General features: G+C 52.9%; 6 protein-coding genes across 6 annotated transcripts; 5 read left to right on the top strand and 1 right to left on the bottom strand.

The window, feature by feature from the left end:
- The first annotated feature begins 162 nt into the window (after nt 1–162).
- On the top strand, nt 163–2,843 carry ACET3X_003109 (uncharacterized protein). Its single transcript, XM_069449925.1, has 3 exons — nt 163–659; nt 764–1,075; nt 1,127–2,843. The coding sequence occupies exons 1-3, from the start codon at nt 613–615 to the stop codon at nt 2,532–2,534; spliced, it is 1,767 nt and encodes a 588-aa protein (XP_069309656.1). The 5' UTR covers nt 163–612; the 3' UTR covers nt 2,535–2,843.
- Nucleotides 2,844–4,934: 2,091 nt separating this feature from the next.
- Nucleotides 4,935–8,253, top strand: ACET3X_003108 (uncharacterized protein). Its single transcript, XM_069449924.1, has 2 exons — nt 4,935–6,209; nt 6,260–8,253. The coding sequence occupies exons 1-2, from the start codon at nt 5,124–5,126 to the stop codon at nt 8,030–8,032; spliced, it is 2,859 nt and encodes a 952-aa protein (XP_069309655.1). The 5' UTR covers nt 4,935–5,123; the 3' UTR covers nt 8,033–8,253.
- A 948-nt stretch (nt 8,254–9,201) lies between these two features.
- Nucleotides 9,202–12,104, top strand: ACET3X_003107 (uncharacterized protein). The gene is made up of 5 exons (XM_069449923.1): nt 9,202–9,616; nt 9,668–9,765; nt 9,815–10,090; nt 10,142–11,697; nt 11,749–12,104. The coding sequence occupies exons 1-5, from the start codon at nt 9,544–9,546 to the stop codon at nt 11,861–11,863; spliced, it is 2,118 nt and encodes a 705-aa protein (XP_069309654.1). The 5' UTR covers nt 9,202–9,543; the 3' UTR covers nt 11,864–12,104.
- An 851-nt stretch (nt 12,105–12,955) lies between these two features.
- ACET3X_003106 (uncharacterized protein) lies at nt 12,956–16,317 on the top strand. Its single transcript, XM_069449922.1, has 5 exons — nt 12,956–13,392; nt 13,445–13,565; nt 13,616–13,649; nt 13,701–15,188; nt 15,239–16,317. Exons 1-5 carry the CDS (start codon nt 13,293–13,295, stop codon nt 16,052–16,054), a joined length of 2,559 nt encoding a protein of 852 aa, XP_069309653.1. The 5' UTR covers nt 12,956–13,292; the 3' UTR covers nt 16,055–16,317.
- Nucleotides 16,318–17,596: 1,279 nt separating this feature from the next.
- On the bottom strand, nt 17,597–18,839 carry ACET3X_003105 (uncharacterized protein; the record flags this gene model as incomplete). The annotated part of the gene is made up of 4 exons (XM_069449921.1): nt 17,597–17,904; nt 17,956–18,397; nt 18,454–18,548; nt 18,602–18,839. 4 exons carry the CDS (start codon nt 18,837–18,839, stop codon nt 17,597–17,599), a joined length of 1,083 nt encoding a protein of 360 aa, XP_069309652.1.
- A 512-nt stretch (nt 18,840–19,351) lies between these two features.
- Nucleotides 19,352–21,112, top strand: ACET3X_003104 (uncharacterized protein; the record flags this gene model as incomplete). The annotated part of the gene is made up of 4 exons (XM_069449920.1): nt 19,352–19,594; nt 19,643–19,776; nt 19,831–20,273; nt 20,337–21,112. 4 exons carry the CDS (start codon nt 19,352–19,354, stop codon nt 21,110–21,112), a joined length of 1,596 nt encoding a protein of 531 aa, XP_069309651.1.
- Between the last annotated feature and the right edge of the window lie 186 nt (nt 21,113–21,298).

The following is a 21,298-nucleotide window of genomic DNA, read 5'->3' as shown; positions in this document are numbered from 1 at the left end:
TCGCACGGCGCGACACGCCTCTGATTCTTATACAATGGGGCTGCACTTGCTCGCGGCGGGCGTTAGTCGGCGGGCTTAAGTCCGCCTCTATCGCCGCCGACATGGCTGTCCATTTGATATAGCCATGTCACTGCTAGTCGCCCCTTGCAGCGTACCCCAAAATCTGTGCCTAAAATACCAGTACAAGACATGTTGCACATCGCAGTGGCCCCTTCCGCCCATCCCGCTTTCGCTCGACATCCGCGTACCCCTGGCGATCTTCCGCACCACGTGACCACAGCCTATCGCTGTCTCGTACCGCCAAACAATGAAATGGGCGCAGGACGATCTTCGAGCCTTGCTGACACGTACAATCAGCACTAGCCCGCTCAGCTCGCCGTTGCACTTGGTTGTGCGGGAGCTCCCTAACTGCTTCGGCCGTGACCCCTTAAACGCGCTGCCTCCCTCCTGCTCTGTCCCAGAACGCTCAAGCACCTGGATTGAACGTCCAGTGCCCAGCAGTCTGCCTGCAATTTGCAATTTATGCTCTCCAGCTTTGACACGTACCCGCTTCCCAGTACCAGGGACCTTGCATTGCCTTTACCTGGGTCTGGCTGAGCTTGGTGACCAAGCATGCCGGGATTCGCATCTTCCCCGCAGGCTGCGCTTAACGGACGCGAGTTAGTATTCACCTACCCACTTTTGAAACAACGGACCCAGCTGCACCATTTCATAAGCACATGCTCGACGCATTCATGCAATTCCTCTCCTAATACCTCTCCAGTTCATCGCGAGGAATCATGGGTTTCTTCAAGCGCTTCAGGCGTCACAAAAGCCCAAAGAAGAGCGAATCGCGCCCGCGCAACGACCTCTACGCCCCCGCAGTATACGACTACCACGGCCCCGACCAGACGCAGCGCCTGCCCGATAAGGTCCTCCGCCGCATATTCGAACACGTGTGTCCGCATTCGGCCGACGAGTCTCTCGATGGCAGCGAGGACAGCGGCAATGATGGCTGCATGAGCTGTGATATGCGCGACCTTGCACATTGTGCCCTGACCAAGCGACAATGGTACGGCGTTGCTGCAGGGTTGCTGTAAGTCCCGCTACCTGATGTGCATTTTTATGTCAACTCATTCCGCTCTAGATACAACAGCATCCGCATCGACGCTGTCCACTACTGCGAGCTCGAAGAGATCTACGCCGACCAGCGCCGGCGCAAGTCGCGGAACGGCGATGACATTGACGCGCCCACGACCCGGCTGCAGCAGCTCGGCCAGAGTGTGCGTGGAAACCAGTACCTCGGCCAACGCGTGCGCTTCCTCAAGCTGCCATACATGACCCGCGAGGCATGCAAGGCTGATCTGGCGCGAACGGTATCGGGCTGTCCGAACATCGAGTTCATCGACCTCCCAGACGGCTTCTACAACGGCGACCAGTCATGCCAGCTGCTGCGTCAGGAGCTGCAGGCGCGCTGCCCGCACATCCGGAAGATGAAATACAACGAGGGCGGAGAGCAGTCGCTCGAGACGCTGCTCCAGGGCTACTGGCAGGAGCTCATCTCGATTGAGCTCAACAAGATACAGATAGAGCCCAGTATCCTGAGGCAGGTCTTTGGCATGCTGCCACGGCTCAAGGATCTCACCATCACCAGCGCATCCTGGCTGAATGACTCCACCTTCCACGATGCCCCAGGAATTCCCAACTTCCCCGCGCTGGAATCTCTCACGTTGACCAAGTGTCACGGTATTACTGCAAACGGTCTCGCCCAGTACCTCTACAACCCAATGTGCAGCGGCAGGCTGCGGACATTGATACTGAAGGATTGCGGTGGTATTCCCGTGCCTGCCCTACACATTGTTCTGCAGGCGGCAGTCAACCTAAGGACATTGGAATACTTCGCCACAGTTTCCGCATCCCTTCCTTTGGATCCGATACCACCAATGACATCGTACACGCTGCACAAACTCAATTTCGAAGTCACCTCTAGCTCGGCGAACCAAGTGTACCCGCCGAGTGCATCGTGCTACCAGTACCTCGCAAACTCGCTCATCGCCAACTGCCTCCCTGCATTGCGACAGCTCTACGTGCGCGACCCCGAATTTCCAGAAATCCTCACGCTTGCGCCACCGATCCGGCCATTCAGCGAAGCACCGCCGCCCATGTTCAACCAGCCACTGGAGGTTTACTCCAAGGGTCTAGACGAGTTGGACTGGATCTTCACATCCATCATGCCTCCCGAGGCACAGGGACGCCGAGCATCAGTATCAGTAGGACGACCACTGAGCAGCTATTCAGCACACAAGGGTTTGGGACCCCAATGGGGTGGAGACGCTCGCAAGAGTATTGTGGTACCAAACGGCTTCGGTGGCTTCCTAGCTGTACCTGCAGACAACGACGGGAGACCCAGGAGTGCGGGGCACATGGCGCCTAGTGGAGGCTTCGGCCACGGCTACTCCAACTCGCTTGGTGGCAGGGAGCCCAGTCCGCGGGCCAGCTGGATGAGCCACGCAGGCCGCGAGAAGCGAGCTTCGAGGGCTGACCTCTGGCGATGATTTGTGCAGCCCCCATATGCACTCATCTCTTTTTTCCTTTTCTTTTTTCACTTCTCACTTTTTGGATACCCGTCCATTCTTCTTCACCCTCATAGGCGATCTTTGTAAGATACCAAGGAGTTACTTTTGATCTTTACAGGGGTACGGTGCGATGCTGAGACGAATCATTGAGATGGCTGGCACGAACGAAGATACCTCTGACGCGGGACTGGGGTTGGCTGGCTATCTGTATATAAGAAAGAATTACAAAAGCCCCGAATACGGTGGGATCTGGGATCTCGTCGGCATTGACACATCAAGTCACTTCCGCACCAACAAGTGCCATTATGCTGTGTTTTGTTGTAGTGCTTTGAGCTATGAGGACCTTCTCGTTAGGCCTCTCGGTTTTAGCGCCATGATGAAATACTATGATTGTGCTCCACACTCTTCGTATTCACACCCCTTCCAAGTCTCTTCCTCCATAACCTTGTCAATGGGACACTCTCCCCTCCGGATAGTACTCACAACATGACCCTTGATCAACTTCCTCATCTCTCCATCCGCCTCGTCAACCCACAGCTGTCCATGCCTCGCCCCGCATCCCAGGTTCCACGTCCCCCTCGCACTCCCCTTACTTGTCCTCTCCTCCCCCTTCCCCTTTTCTGCCTTGTCTGCCTTGTCTGCCTTGTCTGCCTTGAAGATCTCCGAGTCCCCAAGCCCGTGATGAAATAATTCCGGTGCCACACTCCAGCATTTCCAATCACGATCCCTACATGCACTGAGCAGCGCAACATCATACGCCGAACAGCCATGTGCGGGTTCCTTGGAGAACGTAGACAGGATGAGGGCGGCCGACCGGCGATTCACAGCGTAGGCGAATGTGCAAAAGGGCCAGTAGCTTCTGTGAAGGATACGAGTTTCTGAGGGCACGGAAAGGGAGGAGAGAAACAGGGCTGTGTCAGGGTGGAGGACGGAGTGGGGTGGGGTTGTGGGGTCTTTGTACAGAAAGGAGGGTTGGGCGAGGTATGCGGTGGAAATCAGATCGTCGCAGTGGCCGGGGTAGAGGAGATCCCAGGTGGTTTTCGAGGCCCAGTATGATGTATCGTCGTCATTAGTGTTGTTGAGCAGGGAGCGGAAGGCGGATGCTAGGAGGGGTATTTGAGAATGTCGGATTGAAATGTCAAAGTCTGTGTCGTCTTCGATTATCAAGGCTGTTTCGTAGTCCGAGGCGAGGAACCTGTTCTTCAGTTAGATCTGTTGTCCATTTTCTACTTTTCGTTCCCAATGTCATTATTTCACGGACCATCTCAAGACTTCCAAATGTCCCAGCCATGCTTTTGCACTACCCGGGCTTAGACTGCTCTCTTTCACTTTGAGTCTTTCGACATCATCTGCCCCCCATTCCTTTTGTTCTGGAATCACAATTTCAACATCTGTTAGATTGGCGGCCCAGAGCAGGCTTTGTCGCCGAGGAGAGCCGGGATGAGACAATGCTAGTACGGCGCCGAAACCAAGAGTCGAGTTGGCTGGCAGAAGGATAGGGGAAATTTTCTCAAGAGGCAATGTGTTGAAAGTGCTGCTGGGTGAGTGGGAGTGGAAGAGATATGCAAGTGTGAAAACGGAGACTGCCGCAACGAGGAGACTTCTCCGAGTCATTGCTGGAGGATCAGCTAAATATAGGGAGACCAAGACAGGACATGAGAGGAGCAAATGACGAGAGAAGGATATGCTCTAGTTTGATTGGCAATGCTTACGGTGAAGGAGGATGTGGTGCAAACAGTGCTCAATCACCGACGCTGGGTGAAGGAGGTACTCACAAGCTTGCCAGTACAACCACCTGCGCAAGCTGTAGATGCGAATGTCTCTGTCGTAGCACAAACACATGATGTTCCCAAAGCCTTGTGGCTTCCACTCTTTCACAGTCGTGTTGTGTACGTCCTCGTGACACGTGCATAATCAGCTCGTTTGCTGGGCGCCTAGATGCTCATCGGTCAAGTTGCCATTGGCATTGCATTTCTTTGACACCTAGGTAGCATCTAGGCGTTTCCCATGTAAGAAGCTTACGTACTTGCCAGGAGTGAAATTGCAATGCAGTACTTTTGTCGGTTGTATATGAATAGTGCAACAATGGTGGGCGGAAAACCCTGCTGTGGCTGAAGCCTGGCCAAAGTGTAATGGTTCATATACAAGGCGGTACCTTCGGCGGAGATGCGGCAAGATTTGGCCGAAACAGCTAAGTGCAGCTAATGGCAGCTAATGGCGCACCCAAACACGCATCTCAGCTGCCGTAGGCTATTGTTAGCGCCACAACGGCCGGCCTTCCTTGATCAAGTAAGAGTGCAGCCGACCTTGTTCCCCTGAGGAGACCATCTCGACCGACAGTGCAAGTGTGGGTTGGCTGCTTGACGTATTGGTGCGAGTTGGGTACTTGAATTTCTTGAATTAACAGCCGAGTATCCGTGTCCACCTGCCACTCCCTATTGCTTCTTCCGTCTACCCTGCGTCCCTCCCCTCACTTTGCAGTGTGCGCTCCATGGGCTTGTCTCCTATGTCCTTTACTTGTCGTCGCGCAGGCACGCCCAATCGTGTCGCACAGCATCCAACCACAACATGGCTACCCAAACAGTACCCTCGGCGACGGTGCCAGTCTCCAAAATGTCCCGCTATAGGAGTGTGAGGCGCGCGCAAGAAGAGCAGACACGGCAGCCAGGTCAATACCACCAGGACCACACTTCACCCGCACCGCCAGTCCTTGCAGCCATGCCTCCAGTGCCTCCCATGCCTGTCGTGCCCGAATCCCAGCCTGGGAATGATGCGCCCATAAGCAGAAGCATGAGTCGCTACCACCGCAGACCGGCAACTTCCCACGCGACCAGCCCGAATCCCCCACCACTACCCTCCAACACCATCCCCAACGCTCCACCTCCCCTCCCCGCGCAGCAGCAACAGCCATCCACGTCCCGCAATCGTGCTTTGAGCTCGCCGTATCAATCGTCGCACGTCGCAAACAGCGGCCAGCGTCGGCCAAGAACCGCTAGGCCTGGCGCAGAAGCGTCACCCCCCGTCTCCAATGCGCCACGACAGCAGTCGCTCAGAGGCGATGACAGCGCAAGAGAGGTGCTGCAGAGAGAGAAGGAGAGACAGCGGCAGTTGAAGGAAAAGTACGAAGCAGAGGCGCGCATACAGCGGCAGGCCAAGCAGGCCGAGTTGGACAGAGTTGAGAAGGCGCGCCTGGAACAGGAGGAAGCCGCGCGGGCAGAGGCCCAACGAGCAATCGAAGAAGCCGAGACGCTGCGTCGGCAGAGGGAAGAACAACAGGCCGAGCAGGAACGTGGCAAGCGGTTGCAAAAGGCTGAGACGCACAAAGTGCTCCAGCAAAGGGACGAGGGCGTCCGCAGAGCCAGAGCCGAGGGCAAGGAGCGACAGGCGACTCTGGCGAAGCTTGAGCAGAAGGCCCGAAAAGCGCCCTCTTCGTCGCCTCCTGTCACGCCACCCCGCCAGCAGGAGATAGGGTTTGGCATGTTCAAGAGGAGAAAAGACGAGGCCCTAGGTTTAGATGCTCCTGTACAACAATCAGCCCCACCGCAGTTGAGTCTCAACTTCGAGAACCAACAAGAAGAGACTATCAGGCCTGGCGGAGGCGGCGTTGTTCTAGGCATCGATGCCCCTACATCTGCTGTAAATGCTGGCGACCGGGTATGTACATTGCATGCAAATCATGACGGGAACACTAACGTGCATCACAGCGCGTCAAAATTGTGTGCAATGAGAAGCGCATCCTACTGCCTGTGACTCCAACCACCACCCCTCTCGATCTCATCAAATCAGCCGCTACTGTCCTCACAGACCCCATCGACGTGCGCACGGCCGTCATCTGCGAGCTATTCACTAAAGTTAGCATCACCCGTCCCCTTCGCAACTACGAATACGTGCGGGATGTTATGAACTCGTGGGATCAGGACAGCCAGAATGAACTTACTATCATCGACTCTGATGTGGACGGGATCAACCAGGACAGCCTGCTCTCGTACAAAGTCCCAGACACAAGACCAGAGGGCGTTTCGTGCTTTATCCAGTACTCATCGCGGCCCGGCAAATGGAGTAAACGATTCCTCGTTCTTCGCCCGGATGGGCAGCTGGTCATGGCTAAGAACGAGAAGGCAAAGGAAAAGGACCAGGAGAATATCTGCACTCTCACAGACTACGATATCTACTCGGTGACGCAGTCGAAGCTAGCGCGCATAAAGCCCCCAAAGAAGATTTGCTACGCTGTCAAGAGTATGCAAAAGTCCAACATCTTTGCGGATGAATCGCAATATGTCCACTTCTTTTGCACCAACGACCGAAACACAGCAAACTCATTCTATACAGCGCTGCAGACGTGGCGCAGTTGGTATCTTAAACACCAAAAGGGCGAGGGACTGAAGAAGAAAACTACAGCACAACGCAATATCTCAGGGAACGCTGCGACTACACAGGCGTCCTCCCATACCAGAGGCGAATCGGTTGGATCGCATTATCAGCTTGGTGCTTTCTCGTCGTTACTCGACATGGACAGCTTCAACAAGACACTGGATGAGATCGAGGTCCACAAGCCGGGAGAGTTTCCAGACGATAAGCCTCTGTCGAAGCTTGACAGTAGTGCGATGCATGCGAAAATGAAGTCAATACGAGTAAAGCGACCGCCCCCAGCTGCTTTCAACAAGAGCGGTCTAGCCGCAGAAATCCCGCCACCGCCCACTGTTCAACGTCGGAGTACTGAGCAGCAGGGTGAGGAAGCGTTTGCCTCGAGCGGTCTCCTCGGTCGTAGCTACACGCAACGTCAGGCCGCTTTACAGGCACGTGAACAAACGGGTCCGTTCACGGAGGGACCGTCTCTTCTGAACAGTATGGGTCGCGTAACCCAAGTATCATCAAACGACTCCAGCCTCAAGCGCAGCACCTCCGTCCGCAGCAATCACCACCGAAGAACGTCGAGCGATCTTCAACGCAGTGCCTCGAGACGTGTTCCTGGAATGCCCGAGCCTTTGGTTGATCTGACACCTCAGTACAAACCGCCGCCACAACATCTCAACAAGGGCAAAGGCTTCAACCCAGGAGCTGGCGCAGGACTTTTGGTCGAGAGTGCAACCTCGATCGAGGAAGCAATCGCGATTCCCTCATCAACAGACTGGCGCGCTGGCCGTCCAGGAGCATCGCGCGGCGCGCATGGTACCTACGGTGCTGGTGGCCACGAACGTACGCGTTCGCTCAAGGGTCGTGGTGAGCCTCTGGCAGCATATACACACAACAATCATTCCGGTGCTCCCGAGGACGATAGCAAGGCGTTTACCGGAGGCGGCCTACTTTCTCAGGCTGGCTACTCGCAAGGAAAGGACATGATTGGTAGGGGTGTCATGGACGGCAGTAGAGCTAGAGGCCCGATGGTCAATCTCCCATTGAACAATGAGTTTGCACAAGGCAGTCTGCTGAGTGCGCTGCCAAACGCGGCTCCGGTCATCGATAGGAGTGGTAAGTAATTGCGTGGACGACTTCGTCTTTTGCGTGGGTTTTGTCCGATTGCTGCTTTTGTTTTGTTTGTCTGGCGTCGCACGTTCAGCATGATATCCTTTGCTTTGGTTATACGTTTACGGCCTTGGGAATCTGATGTAATAGAGTTAGGTGGGAGTCGTGGGGGTAGAGTGGTTCGATGCTCGTGCTGGACTGAGCATATGACACAAAAGCAAATGCTAACGAATCGTGGAATTACGTTTACAGCGGTCTGAGCATCGTTCTCTCGTTGTGTTTGCAAAAGTGAAATCTTCGGAGTTTCCATCTCTTGTTGTCGAGGCTTCCTAGTCGAATGCTATCTTTGTCCAGCAACTGGTATGTGTGGTGTCAGCAACGACGACGCACTGACTGCATATGAGTCATGCACCCGCCTAGCAACGCAAACTCGACACTGGGTATACGAGCAAACAACGCTGCTAGAAGTTGTCGAGCGAGATGCTGCAGGACACGTCCCGACAGGCAGTCCTGTCCCTCCGATGAACCCTCCGATAGCACCACAGGCATGTCACACGGAGCGGCAGTGGCTGTTGTGGACGTTCACGTGCACCTCTCCACCTCCACTCGCGACCCACTGATCTGGCTGCGGAGAGAGCTGGCGTGCTGTCGACTTCTGGCACCGTTCGCGGGACCCCGCAATTGTCGGCCGTATGACGAAATGGTGCAGCAAGCGGACGTGATGCAGCGCCTCGGCAGCGGTACAATGCGTAAAGCTCTCTTCCTTGAGCGTGACCCTTTTGATGTTGCTGCTGCGTCTGGAAGCGGACGAAGATTGATGAGCAGACAGGAGTAAGCGAGCAGCTCAACGGGCGGCGTCATCGGTCGATGCTCCGCTTCTCATTTCCACGGCAAACTGTTGAGTTGTTGACTCGCGGCCTTGGCCTCGCCCGTTGCGCTCCAGCCTCACAACTGGGCGCTGGCCGTGGGGACAGAATTTGCCTCGAGTTGCTGATGGTGGTGCTGCAAGTGTGAGGAGGTGCTTCGGTGCAACATGTTGCAGCTGGAATGTGGCGCACAAAGGCTGCCAGGCTAAGTCGAGGTTTAATCGTGAATGGGTAGTCGAAGCCGGGCGCCTACGTCACAACGACAATCCGTCCGATTCCCAAAGAGGAATCCCAACCTCCACGGCTAGCAACGCTCGTGCGCCAGACAAAAGCGGCCCAGCACTTCTCACTGCCAGGGCGGCTGCAAAACATCCTTTTCTCCTCAACTATTAGACAGAGTTTGCGTGCTACTGCTCTGCTATAACAAGTCCAGCTCCTCCCGCAGTCCCATCGCACGTTACCCGCGGCCAACAACTCGTACTCAACCCGGGAGTAGTCGAAACCGCTTGTCTAGCGTGGCAACCTGCAGTAGCTCATCCAAGCACCGAGCTCAAGCTCCCACGCTCCCTCGACTTTCCAAGCTCTCTAATCCTTAAAGAAAGAGCTCCGAGCCTGCCATTGCGCCTTCCCACCACATCCTCACACCACCCACACACACAATGGCTGAGACCGGCGCGAGAGACGTGCAGAACCACGTCCTGTTCGAGGTTGCGACTGAAGTCGCGAACAGAGGTAGGCTTTCGTCTCAACATCAGGCCACTACCAATTACTAATGAATCGCAGTCGGTGGTATCTATTCAGTCCTCAAGTCCAAGGCGCAAGTCACTACGGCCGAGTATGGCGCCGCATACACGCTCTTGGGTCCGTGGAACAGGGCTTCGGTAGGCGCAACCAGCTGCATCTTCAATCGGACTGCTAACAGAAACACAGGCAGCTGTCGAAGTTGAGCCAATCGAGCCCAAAGATCCGGCATTGATTGCGACCATCAAGTCCATGGACGACCGCGGCATCAAGACGCTGTATGGACGTTGGTTGATCGACGGTGCCCCACGTGTGCTCCTCTTTGACACCGGTACCGGTTACAGGTGGCTTGACGAGTGGAAGGGCGACCTTTGGTCCTCTACCGGCATCCCCTCGCCTCCCGGCGATTCTGAGACCAACGAGGCCATTGTCTTTGGTTACCTCATCGCATGGTTCTTGGGCGAGGTACGTTGAAAACGTGTGCCAAGTCTTGTAACTGCGCTGACCGTTCTACAGTATGTCTACCACGAGAAGAAGCGAGCTGTCATTGTCCAGTTCCACGAGTGGCTGGCCGGTGTCGCAGTCCCTCTCTGCAAGAAGCGCCGCATCGATGTTACTACCATCTTCACGACCCACGCTACGCTCCTCGGTCGCTACCTCTGCGCCGGCTCAGTCGATTTCTACAACAACCTCCAATATTTCGACGTGGATGCTGAGGCAGGAAAGCGTGGTATTTACCACCGTTACTGCATTGAGCGTGCCGCTACGCACGCCGCTGACGTGTTCACAACGGTTTCACACATCACCGCATACGAGAGCGAGCATCTTTTGAAGCGAAAGCCGGACGGTGTCCTGCCCAACGGCTTGAACGTCAAGAAGTTCTCGGCTACCCACGAGTTCCAAAACTTGCATCAGCAAGCCAAGGTCAAGATCAATGATTTCGTGCGAGGTCATTTCTACGGTCATAACGACTTTGACCCGGAGAACACTCTTTACTTCTTCACCGCCGGTCGCTACGAGTACCGGAACAAGGGTGTGGACATGTTCATCGAATCACTGGCGCGGTTGAACCACAAGATGAAGAGCGAGAACTCGAACATGACAGTCGTTGCTTTCATTATTCTGCCGGCACAGACTACCTCTCTTTCAGTCGACTCACTGAAGGGACAGGCTGTCATCAAGGCACTCCACGACAGTGTAAACAACATTGCTGAAAACGTGGCCAAGAAGCTGTTTGAGCGCTCGTTGACTTGGACAGAGGGCTCTGAGCTCCCGGAAGACAAAGACTTGATCACGCCTGCTGACAAGATCTTGCTCCGCCGAAGATTGTTCGCCATGAAACGCCACAACCTTCCACCTATTGTCACCCACAACATGGTCAACGATGCTGAAGACCCCGTGTTAAACCAGCTCCGTCGCTGCCAGCTCTTCAACCACCCATCGGATCGCGTCAAGGTTGTCTTTCATCCCGAATTCCTGAACTCTGCAAATCCCGTCCTGCCAATGGACTATGACGACTTTGTCCGTGGAACCCATCTTGGTGTCTTCTCATCGTACTACGAACCTTGGGGTTACACCCCGGCTGAGTGCACTGTAATGGGTGTCCCCAGTATCACAACCAACTTGTCTGGTTTCGGTTGTTATATGGAGGAGTTGATCGAGAACGCCCAGGATTACGGTATCTACATCGTAGATCGAAGGATGAAGGGTGTTGACGACTCAGTCAACCAGCTTGTCGACTACATGTTCGAGTTTACGAAGAAGAGCAAGCGCCAACGTATCAACCAGCGTAACCGGACCGAGCGACTCAGTGATCTGCTTGACTGGAAGCGCATGGGCTTGGAGTACGTCAAGGCTCGACAGTTGGCTCTTCGACGAGCATACCCTGCGGCGTACGAAGACGATGACGAGCCAGACTTCTTCAGCTCGCAAGACGTCAAGATTTCGCGGCCGTTGTCTGAGCCTGGGTCTCCCCGTGAGCGTTCGGGTATGATGACACCTGGTGACTTTGCTTCGCTCCAAGAAGGTCGCGAAGGACTGAGCACTGAGGATTACATCGCGTGGAAGCTCCCGTAAGTGAACACTGGACTACGATTCTCGATCACACGCTAACAACTATACAGGGAAGAAGAAGAGGCCGACGACTTTACCTTCCCGCTTACTTTAAAGACGAAGAGTAAGCCTAATTCAGGCGCCAACACTCCCACTCTGTCTACTGCGCCGAATGGTACTGACTAGCCCTCTTTTTTGTGCAGGGTGACGCAAGAACCGAACGAGGAAGAGAAGCAACGACTTCCAAGATTGCATTGATCTATTCCTTTATGTCTGGCTTGATTTTATACGCATATACTGCATTGGCGAAGCCGAATGAACGTAGGAGAGAGGAATGGGAGGAACTGGTCACCTATGTCTATGGGATCCAAGTGTACTTTAGGATGTGAATATCAGGGACCATTAGCCTGGTCGAAACTTCGTGCGGTCCGAATCTGCTTGTTGCTGCCGAATGTCCGGACCAAGAATTCATACGCGCGTCTTGATCCTGGAAAGACATGCCCGAGTTGCTAAACGACAAGAAGATCAAGGTGGTCGAACCAGGCCAGCATTGTGACTCTTTATCTAATCGAGCAGAATTGGCTGACATGTATCACGACAAGCCTCTGAAATGCTTCAGTTTTCCGTTGGTCGTTGCAAGCCTAGATGCAATGCCAAGTTGTGGCGCAGTCGGTGCAGAAGAAAGGAACTGGGTCAGCCCACAAGCCCGTAGAACATGGACTAGCCTTGTCCTCGCTCCCGGTGCCAGACGCATCCTATCAAAGCCGAAACAAGTATTTTGTTTCTGAAACATAGTCGCGCGTTACCCTGGAATAATGCTGGCGTTCCTTGGAGTTTGTTGTTGTGTTCGAGTGGTGAGATGTCAGCCCGCCAACAGACCAAGCCAACATAACGATATGCGCTGGCAAACCTATTTCTGCAAGGATTGTATTCGTCCACACCCAACGCATGTAATAAAAGTGTGGAGGGGCATTGTTTAAAAAAAAATCTCCATTGGGGCTGCTCACGCGACGCGGGGCAATGTATAGCGGGGCGGAGCGGAAGCACACGGGTGGAGAACAAGCACACGTCCAACGTGCATGCATACCAAGACTCGAGAGCATGTCAAACATGTGAACTCTGTTTGAAGCGGTGTAGTGCTTGTGTAGGTATGGCGAAACGTCCGTCTCGATTGGACTCTTCCAAGCGGATTGCAGGGGTCTGTCAAAACCTTGGTTGCGATAGGAGGCTGGGCGCAGAGCATTCCGCGGCCTCGACACCCCTTTCGCGTAGCGTCATCGCCGCACCTGGCAGCGCGACAAGCCGGCAATCCTTCGTAATAGACCATACGACTACTTGCCGCAACACGACCCGTGGTCCATAGTGCCCACTCGAGCGATTACTTCACTCTCTCCTCTTTTTAATCATGCACAACCACGACGGAGCTTTTCTGCGACGCGCTACCGGCTCGGTCCGCTGACGTTCTGTCTGCTTGGGCGCGATCAATTAGACTCGATCTTTCAGCTCTTCCTTTGCACTACCTCTCCGCTGATCTTTCCTCTCCACCAGACTAGGACCATTCACTGAGCGACTACACACTCCTTTGGTATCGCCTTGACGGCCGCGAGAGGCAAACATGTTCGGTCCCTGGCTAGTCATGTTCGCATGGTTGAGGAAGCGCTCGCCGTCCAGTCTGAAGGCTCTTATCCCACATGCAAACTTTATAACACTTCACTGTATGTTCAATTAAAGACGAGACTTGCTGGAGTTGCGCTGATTTGTCTGTAGATGCATACATCATCTCGTGGGCGCTGATTGGATCCGTCATCATGTATGGCGGTGGTCGCATACCGTACATCGACGCGCTCTTCTTCGCCAGCGGCGCAGCAACGCAAAGTGGTCTAAACACGTACGTTGAACCCTAAAATTTTATGGCATATCAACTGACCATGAGTGCAGTATCGATCTCAACTTGTTAGACTTGTATCAACAGGTACGTGCTGGTTTAAGAGTAATGAATCATCGTTGTACTAACGTCGTCCAGATAGCAATTTACATCATCACCAGCCTATGCACGCCCATCTTCATCCACAGCTCCGTCGTCGTCGTGCGCCTCTATTGGTTCGAAAAGCGCTTCCAGAATATTGTACTCGAGAGGGGAAACAAGAGTGGTCGGACCCGCACGCTTTCTAAGAGGAAGAGTGAGATGAAGGCTGTGACCGATCGGGATGTCGGACAAGAAGAGCAAGCGGTTGGTGCGCGCGAGATTCGGGTCATGCGTGGCTCTAGTGGCCATGCACATGGTGGAACAATCGCAAATGAATTCGCCTTCAGTGATGGACTGGACTGGACTGGCAATGGCATAAATCCTCGGAGATCCAGTTCCAGCGAGGACGAGATGCCACCGTTTCGGCCCACGACTCCTGTACAAAACGCTCCCACCGGCATTGTCTGGGCGGACAACCTCAGCACGCCCGCTGACAAGAAGCCGAAGGAGTCGCTCGAAGAATCTCCGGGTGGCCGCCTTCCACAGTCCAACAAAGAGAGAAGCATTGCTTTCGTGGAGGCACAGCGCAACCCGACAACGAGGAACAAGCTGCGCATTCCGGGTCCACGCGATTTTGACCAAGGCCTCACCCCAGAGGCTATTAAAGGGGAAGAGCTGGATAGAGTTGCGAGCAGGCTGTCACACGAGTCCCATCAAAAACGCGAACGCTCAAATTCTGTTCCTCATGCTTTGAACGGCGACGATCGACCACTGAAAAATCATATCACCATCGACGTACCGGACCGACAGGCACGTCCTACTGGGCACTCTGTTTATGACAGAACCAGAACAAACGATGGCGATGCAACTGTTCCTACGCCAGGGATGCATCTGCGTAACAGGTCGCGATCACGAACCTTGACCAGCTTCCTTACTAGGAATAAGGACGAGGAGGAAGAAGATCCGATGCCGTACCTCAGCTGGACACCAACTCTCGGCCGAAACTCGAATTTCGTGGATCTGACCGAAGAGCAGAGAGAAGAATTAGGCGGTATCGAATATCGCGCTCTAAAACTCCTTGCTATGATTCTTATCGTCTTTTACCTTGGCTGGCACACCATCGGCGTTATCTGTCTGGCACCATGGATCAACCATGATTCTCATTACAGTGAGGTGGTGAAAAATGTTGGTATCCACCCGACCTGGTGGGGTTTCTTCACTTCGGCTTCCTTGTTTAACGACTTGGGGTTTACTCTCACTCCCGATTCCATGGTCTCTTTCCAGCTAGCTGTCTGGCCTCTTGTACTGGGTACCTTCCTTATCATCATCGGCAATACTGGTTTCCCCTGTATGCTTCGCTTCACCATCTGGCTGTACTCTAAGATGGTACCCAAGAGCAGTGCCATTTGGGAAGAGCTTCGCTTTCTGCTGGATCACCCACGTCGATGCTTCACTTTACTTTTCCCAAGTAAGGCAAACTGGTGGCTGTTCTGGATCCTCGTTATTCTCAATGGCGTAGATCTGATCTTCTTCATCATTCTCGATGTAAGTACGATGTCATCCAGGCCAAATCACTTTTGACTAACGCTCGGCAGCTCCACGACCCGACTGTTACTTCCCTATCAGGTGGTCATCGCTTTCTCGCCGGTCTTTTCCAAGCTGCCTCGACGCGTACTGCAGGGTTCGCTGTTGTCAATATTGCTGATCTGCACCCTGCAGTACAAGTCAGCTACCTCATCATGATGTACATATCCATCTTCCCTATCGCCATGTCCATCCGCCAATCCAACGTGTACGAGGAGAAGTCCCTGGGTGTTTGGGCCGCAGAAGACGAAGACGAAGAGAAATCTAGCTACCTCTCGCACCATTTGCGCCGCCAGCTCTCATTCGACTTGTGGTTCGTCTTCTTAGGGTTCTTCCTCATCGCCATCATCGAAGGCGCACGGCTTGAGAACACAAACGAGTACGCGTTCAGTCTCTTCTCCGTTCTATTCGAAATCGTCTCGGCGTATGGTACTGTGGGACTGAGTCAGGGCTTCCCTGGTTTCAACACTTCCTTCTCAGGTCAGTTCAAGACACTGAGCAAACTCATCATCATTGCCATGCAGATCCGTGGCCGTCACCGTGGACTTCCGTACGCACTTGATCGCGCCATCTTGCTCCCGTCGGAAACTCTACACCAGAAGGAGAACGAAGATGCAACGAGACGCGCACGACGTGGCAGCAATGCTGTGGATATGGGAATCAGTATGAGTATGGACGGCATCACCCGGACAGGTACCGGACTCAGTCGCAGGAGTACCGCAAGTGGCGAAAGACCCCCACAAAATAGACCCAAACAGCTTAAACGCATCATCAGTGGTGCTTTTAGTGCAGGCCCAACGGGCCAATTCAGAGACAAGAGGACATGATACGTTCTCCCTGTGTACGATGTTCCGAGCATTCGAGGCGTTTTAGAGTGGGGCGTAGTACGGTGTATGTCGGTGTTATAGGTATCTTTCTTCGTGCTTTTGGGCAGCTCGACGAGCTTTAGATTCGATAGCGTTTATGCGTGGGATGCTTTCCGATACGGCTAAAACGGCGTACATTCATATCTTATTCCATATTCCTGTTGTCGATTGACGCTGTGCTACGACGTAGGAATTGATTCATTTAGCCCTATGTTAAATCCTTGAACACTAGCTCTTTGGCTGCGCTGTGATCTAAACGTTGTTGTGCGTCATGAGCTTGTTGAATAGGATGATCATAGATTGTCAGTGGCGTGTCAAGTGTGTGGGCAACCTCGTTGCTTGTGTTATAAATGTGATACGATGGATCAGAAGATCAATTGATAAACTTGCCCAATAGCTGAGGGCTCCATGGTTCTCGACCAAGTTTCAGAATGTGAAGAGGATATGGATGTTTCATACATGTACATATCGAGCCCCAGTACAGATCAGCCCGTTGCAATTACTAGCAGGAGGCTTACTTTCGGATTAATCATGACCCAATGTCACATTCAGGTGCTCTTCAGGTCGCATGACACATGCTTGATCTATACTCACCTTGTCTAGTTACATAAGGGCATTTTACATGTGTCATTCTGAGGTTTTTCTCAAGATTCTGTTCAGTGAGTATCAAGATCGCCGAGCGAGACTTGTATATCCTTAAGATGCGGCCCTTGCTCTAAATTCATTAATACATCGCTGGTACAACAAATTAGGGAGCTAGCTGAGTGACCTAAAACAAGAGGTCAAGAGGTCAAGGTACAGATTCGGTGTACGTCTCACATTGGGCTCTTGTTATAGGGCACCTTTGATCCTCATGAGTTGAACGTAGTGACGTAGAAGCTGCAGCCCGTTATATCACCAGCAAAGGTGCAAACGAAAGGTGTGAAGTTCTGTAACCTTGCACGTTATCCAGGTGGGTTGCTCCGAAAGCCAGAGACCCAGGCCCTATAACGAGTGATAATAATACATGGTAATCATTCGGCCATATGTGCTGTTGAAGAAAAAGGACAACTCAAGTGTTGCTAAGAGTGCATACACGTCATCTGACCAAGGTCGCGCCCAGAGATGGCATGCCAAGGTGCTAGGGTAAATTAATTGCAAATTAATTTAGAATTAAATTAGAATTAATTCTTCTTTAATTTTAATTTTTAAGATAATGTAGCATAGTCTTGGCATGCCATGTAAGAGAAATTGCCTATTTGGGTTAGACCATGCCATGTCTGGGCGCGACCTTGGTCAGATGGGTTGCATCCTGTTGCTAAGAGAGATGCTAGTGCCATACGTCATGACGAAGTGTAGACCTTCCCCAGCCACCCACAATTTTATATTGGCCCTACATTGACGTGGATCAACGACCTTTTTAGAACCACAACAACATCTAAACAACTCCTCTATGCACATGGTCCCTACAATGTCGCTTTGCGTGTGTCTACGTATGGATAGATTTCTTCAACGGAGGATCGCCTATCTTTGCCTCAAGGCCTCCCTCCTCCCTTGACTTCCCAAGTCCAGATACGGTGCCTCGCCTAAGCTACATACCCGATCGCCTGCCCTGGCTTCATCGTAGTCATATGTCGCGCAATGCCACGTACTCCGGTTATCCCAAATAGCCAGATCATTCGCCCGCCACTTAAATCGCACCTGCGCATCGTGGTTCTGTGTTACAAGGTTGAACAGATACGGCAGAATAAGGTCGGACTCGTCCTTCGTGATGTCATTGATACGTTTGGTAAATCCCTTGTTCACGTAAACTGATTTCCAACCCGTCACAGCTGTGTTGTTAATTAGCGGCTGCAATGCAAAGGAGGAATCAATGAGCTTACGATTTGTTCTTATCACTGGGTGTGTGGCTGTGAGCGCGTCACCCTGGTTCAATGGATTGCCACGAACTCCCTTCCTCAATGGATTTCCTAGTCGCTCCGCTTCTTCCAGGAAAAACTTTGCTTCGTGCGTCGCGGTCAGGCCCTCCAAAAACGACCGCATGGCGGGAGAAAGACGGTCGTAGATTTCGTAGCCGGATGCCCATAGCGTGTCACCGCCTGTTGCCGGCAAGGTATGAATTTTCAACATGGCATAGTCCGACGGCACTGGTTCAAAGGTAATGTCGCTATGCCAGCCCGCAGATGCAAAGCGACTGACATCTGAGAGTTGGTGAGTGAGACCGCCACCTTTCTTCTGCTTTTCGCTGCTTATCACAGAGATCTGGTCTCCCAGTTCGGAGCCTTCTTCGGTAAGCGGGTGCACGTGGAGTCCAGAAGATGAGGGCTAACAATTCGTCAGCGTTGTAAACGTGAGTTCATATTGTCAATCAGTCCACATACACAGCCTGATAGCTCAGTTATGCGCAACATCAAGTCTTTCATCTGGGTTGGTGTAACATCTTGGTTCCTCAGAAAGACGACGCCGCGTTGTGACACTTGGAGCTTGGATTAGCCATCGACTTCGTCAGGCTGGAGATGGAAGCGGTACCCGTTACAGCCAAATCTTTGATCATGGCATCGCCAGATCGAAGCAGGTCGGTCACTTGGAGACCCTCGAACTCTCTTCCGATGACTGGAGTTAAGTCTTGGTGTTTGAAGTTATCCAGCGAGCCAGAATACACCAAGGGCTCCAGAAGCCTCGACCTGGCACTGGCGTGTCCGCCAATAATTTTGGCGTCCTCGTCTTCATGAACATCTTCGATAGGATTGCGCATGATTGAAGGCATCTTGGGAGCAACGTGGCTTACGAGTAGCTTAGTTTTCGTTTAGCCTTGGTGTTTTAAAGCACTTTGACAGCCAAAGACTAACAGTCTTACATACCTGGAAACCCAGGACGTCTAATAACTACCGGAGACTAGGGTGGCACATCTTCGGCCCACGTGGTAAAGCACGTCATCGGACTAGCTGTATGTTCCGGGATTAGGCACGCCGAGCCTAGTCTACACCATCCGTGAACGCTAAGCCCGGCGTAAAGACGCTGGAGGGGAAAACCGATAACAGATGCATTAGTATGTGCAGCACCGTTCTTGTTCCGCATTCGTCGGCGCATTTACTGCCTCGGTCTGCTGGCGACGATGGCGACGAGATGAGGCGCCATTGCGACATCCGGCCAATCTTAAGGATGATATATAGGTGAGTAGAAGCATGACAGGAAATATGTAGCGTGCCGACTGTTGGATTTTTATAACAGCTTCCATTCGTAGAACTCGTGTTGAGTCGACGACCACAGCCCCTAAACATGGGTAACGATATCGAAGCTGCCCCGCACACGACGGGTATCGATGATGCCAACTCGCTCAAAGCATCAGCCTACGTGGGCAGAGAGGAGCTTGCGGACATCGTCCCTCCACACGACAGCTACGAAGGCCGACACCGCTTCGACCCCCATGCAAGCTGGACCGTTGAGGAAGAACGCCGTGTTGTACGGAAGACAGACCTACGACTGCTCACATGGCTCTGTTTGATGATGTTCGGGCTGCAGGCAAGTTGATATACTCCGTAACACAATCACCAATACTGACTGTCGCAGCTCGATCGTGGAAATATATCGAATGCGCTTGCGGATAATCTCCTGACCGATCTTGGTCTGACTTCCGATGATTACAACAATGGCACAACCATCCAACTGGTTTGCTTCCTTACTGCCGAGTTTCCGGTCCAGTTGTGAGTGAAATCAAAATCGCCTTGCAGCTGTTGTCTGACTATGCTCCTGTCTAGTCTCACGAAGCGATATGGCTTCAAGTACATCCTTCCAACTATGATGTTCGCTTGGGGAACTGCATCTTGGGGTCAGGCGTGGATGCACGACCGGACTTCATTCTATCTGGGTCGCGCAGCTATTGGACTCTGTGAAGGTGGTTTCATCCCTGGTGTTATCTTGTTTGCGACCTACTTCTACAAGTCCAAGGAGCTATCCATACGTCTTGCAGCCTTCTGGTCCACACTCAACATCGCTCGTGTTATTTCCGCACTGCTCGCAGCCGGAATCCTGGAGATGCGAGGTGTCGGCGGAAAGCCTGGCTGGTTTTGGCTCTTCCTCCTCGAAGGTCTCTTGACGGTCGTAATTGCCGTGGTATCATATCTGTACCTACCCACATCGCCGACTTCAACCACGAACGTACTTTGGCGTAAGGGCTGGTACACCGAGCGGGAAGAGATCAGTAAGTTTCCATGTAAAAACTACACATATGAGGCATACACTGACTTCGGACGCCCACGTTTAGTTATGGTGAACCGCATCCTTCGAGACGATCCAGCAAAAGGTCTTACGGCTCTCAAAGAGCCTGCCACATTCAAGGACATCCGCGCGGCCTGGTCTGACTCCTCCATGTGGGGTCTGTACTTCATCGGCCTGATTGCCTATATTCCTGCGTCGCCGGTGCAAGGCTACCTTACTCTTACGCTCAAGCGTCTCGGCTTTAGCACGTTCGACTCCAATATGCTGACCATTCCGTCCGCTGCGCTTCAAGTCATTACCATGCTAGCCCTAGCATATTCGAGCGATTATTTCAACGAACGCACGTTCCATTGCATTTTTGGAGAGTTCTGGATCATGCCGCTCCTAGTCGCCCTTTTGACGCTACCCGACGGAGGCCGCGAATGGGGCCGCTTCTCCCTAATCACGCTGATCTCCGGTTACCCATATTTCCATCCTCTGGTCTCGTCTTGGATCTCGGAAAATACATTCGATGTCAAGAAGCGAGCGATTACGGCCGCAACGTACAACGTTATCGTGCAGATTGGATCTTTGATCAGTTCACAGATCTACCGCAAATACGACAGTCCGTACTACAAACAGGGTAACAAAGTGCTGGTGTCGATCTGCGCGTTGAGTGTTATCACGTTTCTCGTTCAACGATGGGCTCTGATGCGACTGAACAGGAAGAAGCAAGAGAAATGGGAACAAATGACTTCCGAGGAGAAGGCTATCTACCAGGCTGACATTGTTGCGCGTGAGGAGGACGGCAACAAGCGGTTGGACTTTAGGTTCACGCTCTAGTCTGGTCCCGGAAATATCACCGACGATGTTAGGCGGTTAGTCAGGATCGACGTGCTTAGTAGGTAACATCTGTACGGGCTGTGGTTGCAACAATCACATGCTTTCGCCAATCGATCTGCCGACCGAAATTCAGCCGCTCGGGACTATCTGTAACTGGTAACTGAGATTCATCCGAGATTTAATTCC

Source organism: Alternaria dauci, chromosome 2 (genome assembly GCF_042100115.1).
Source record: "Alternaria dauci strain A2016 chromosome 2, whole genome shotgun sequence".
NCBI lineage: Eukaryota > Fungi > Ascomycota > Dothideomycetes > Pleosporales > Pleosporaceae > Alternaria > Alternaria dauci.
The sequence above is the reverse complement of the archived record's forward strand: the minus strand, read 5'-3'. Positions and strand labels throughout refer to the sequence as shown.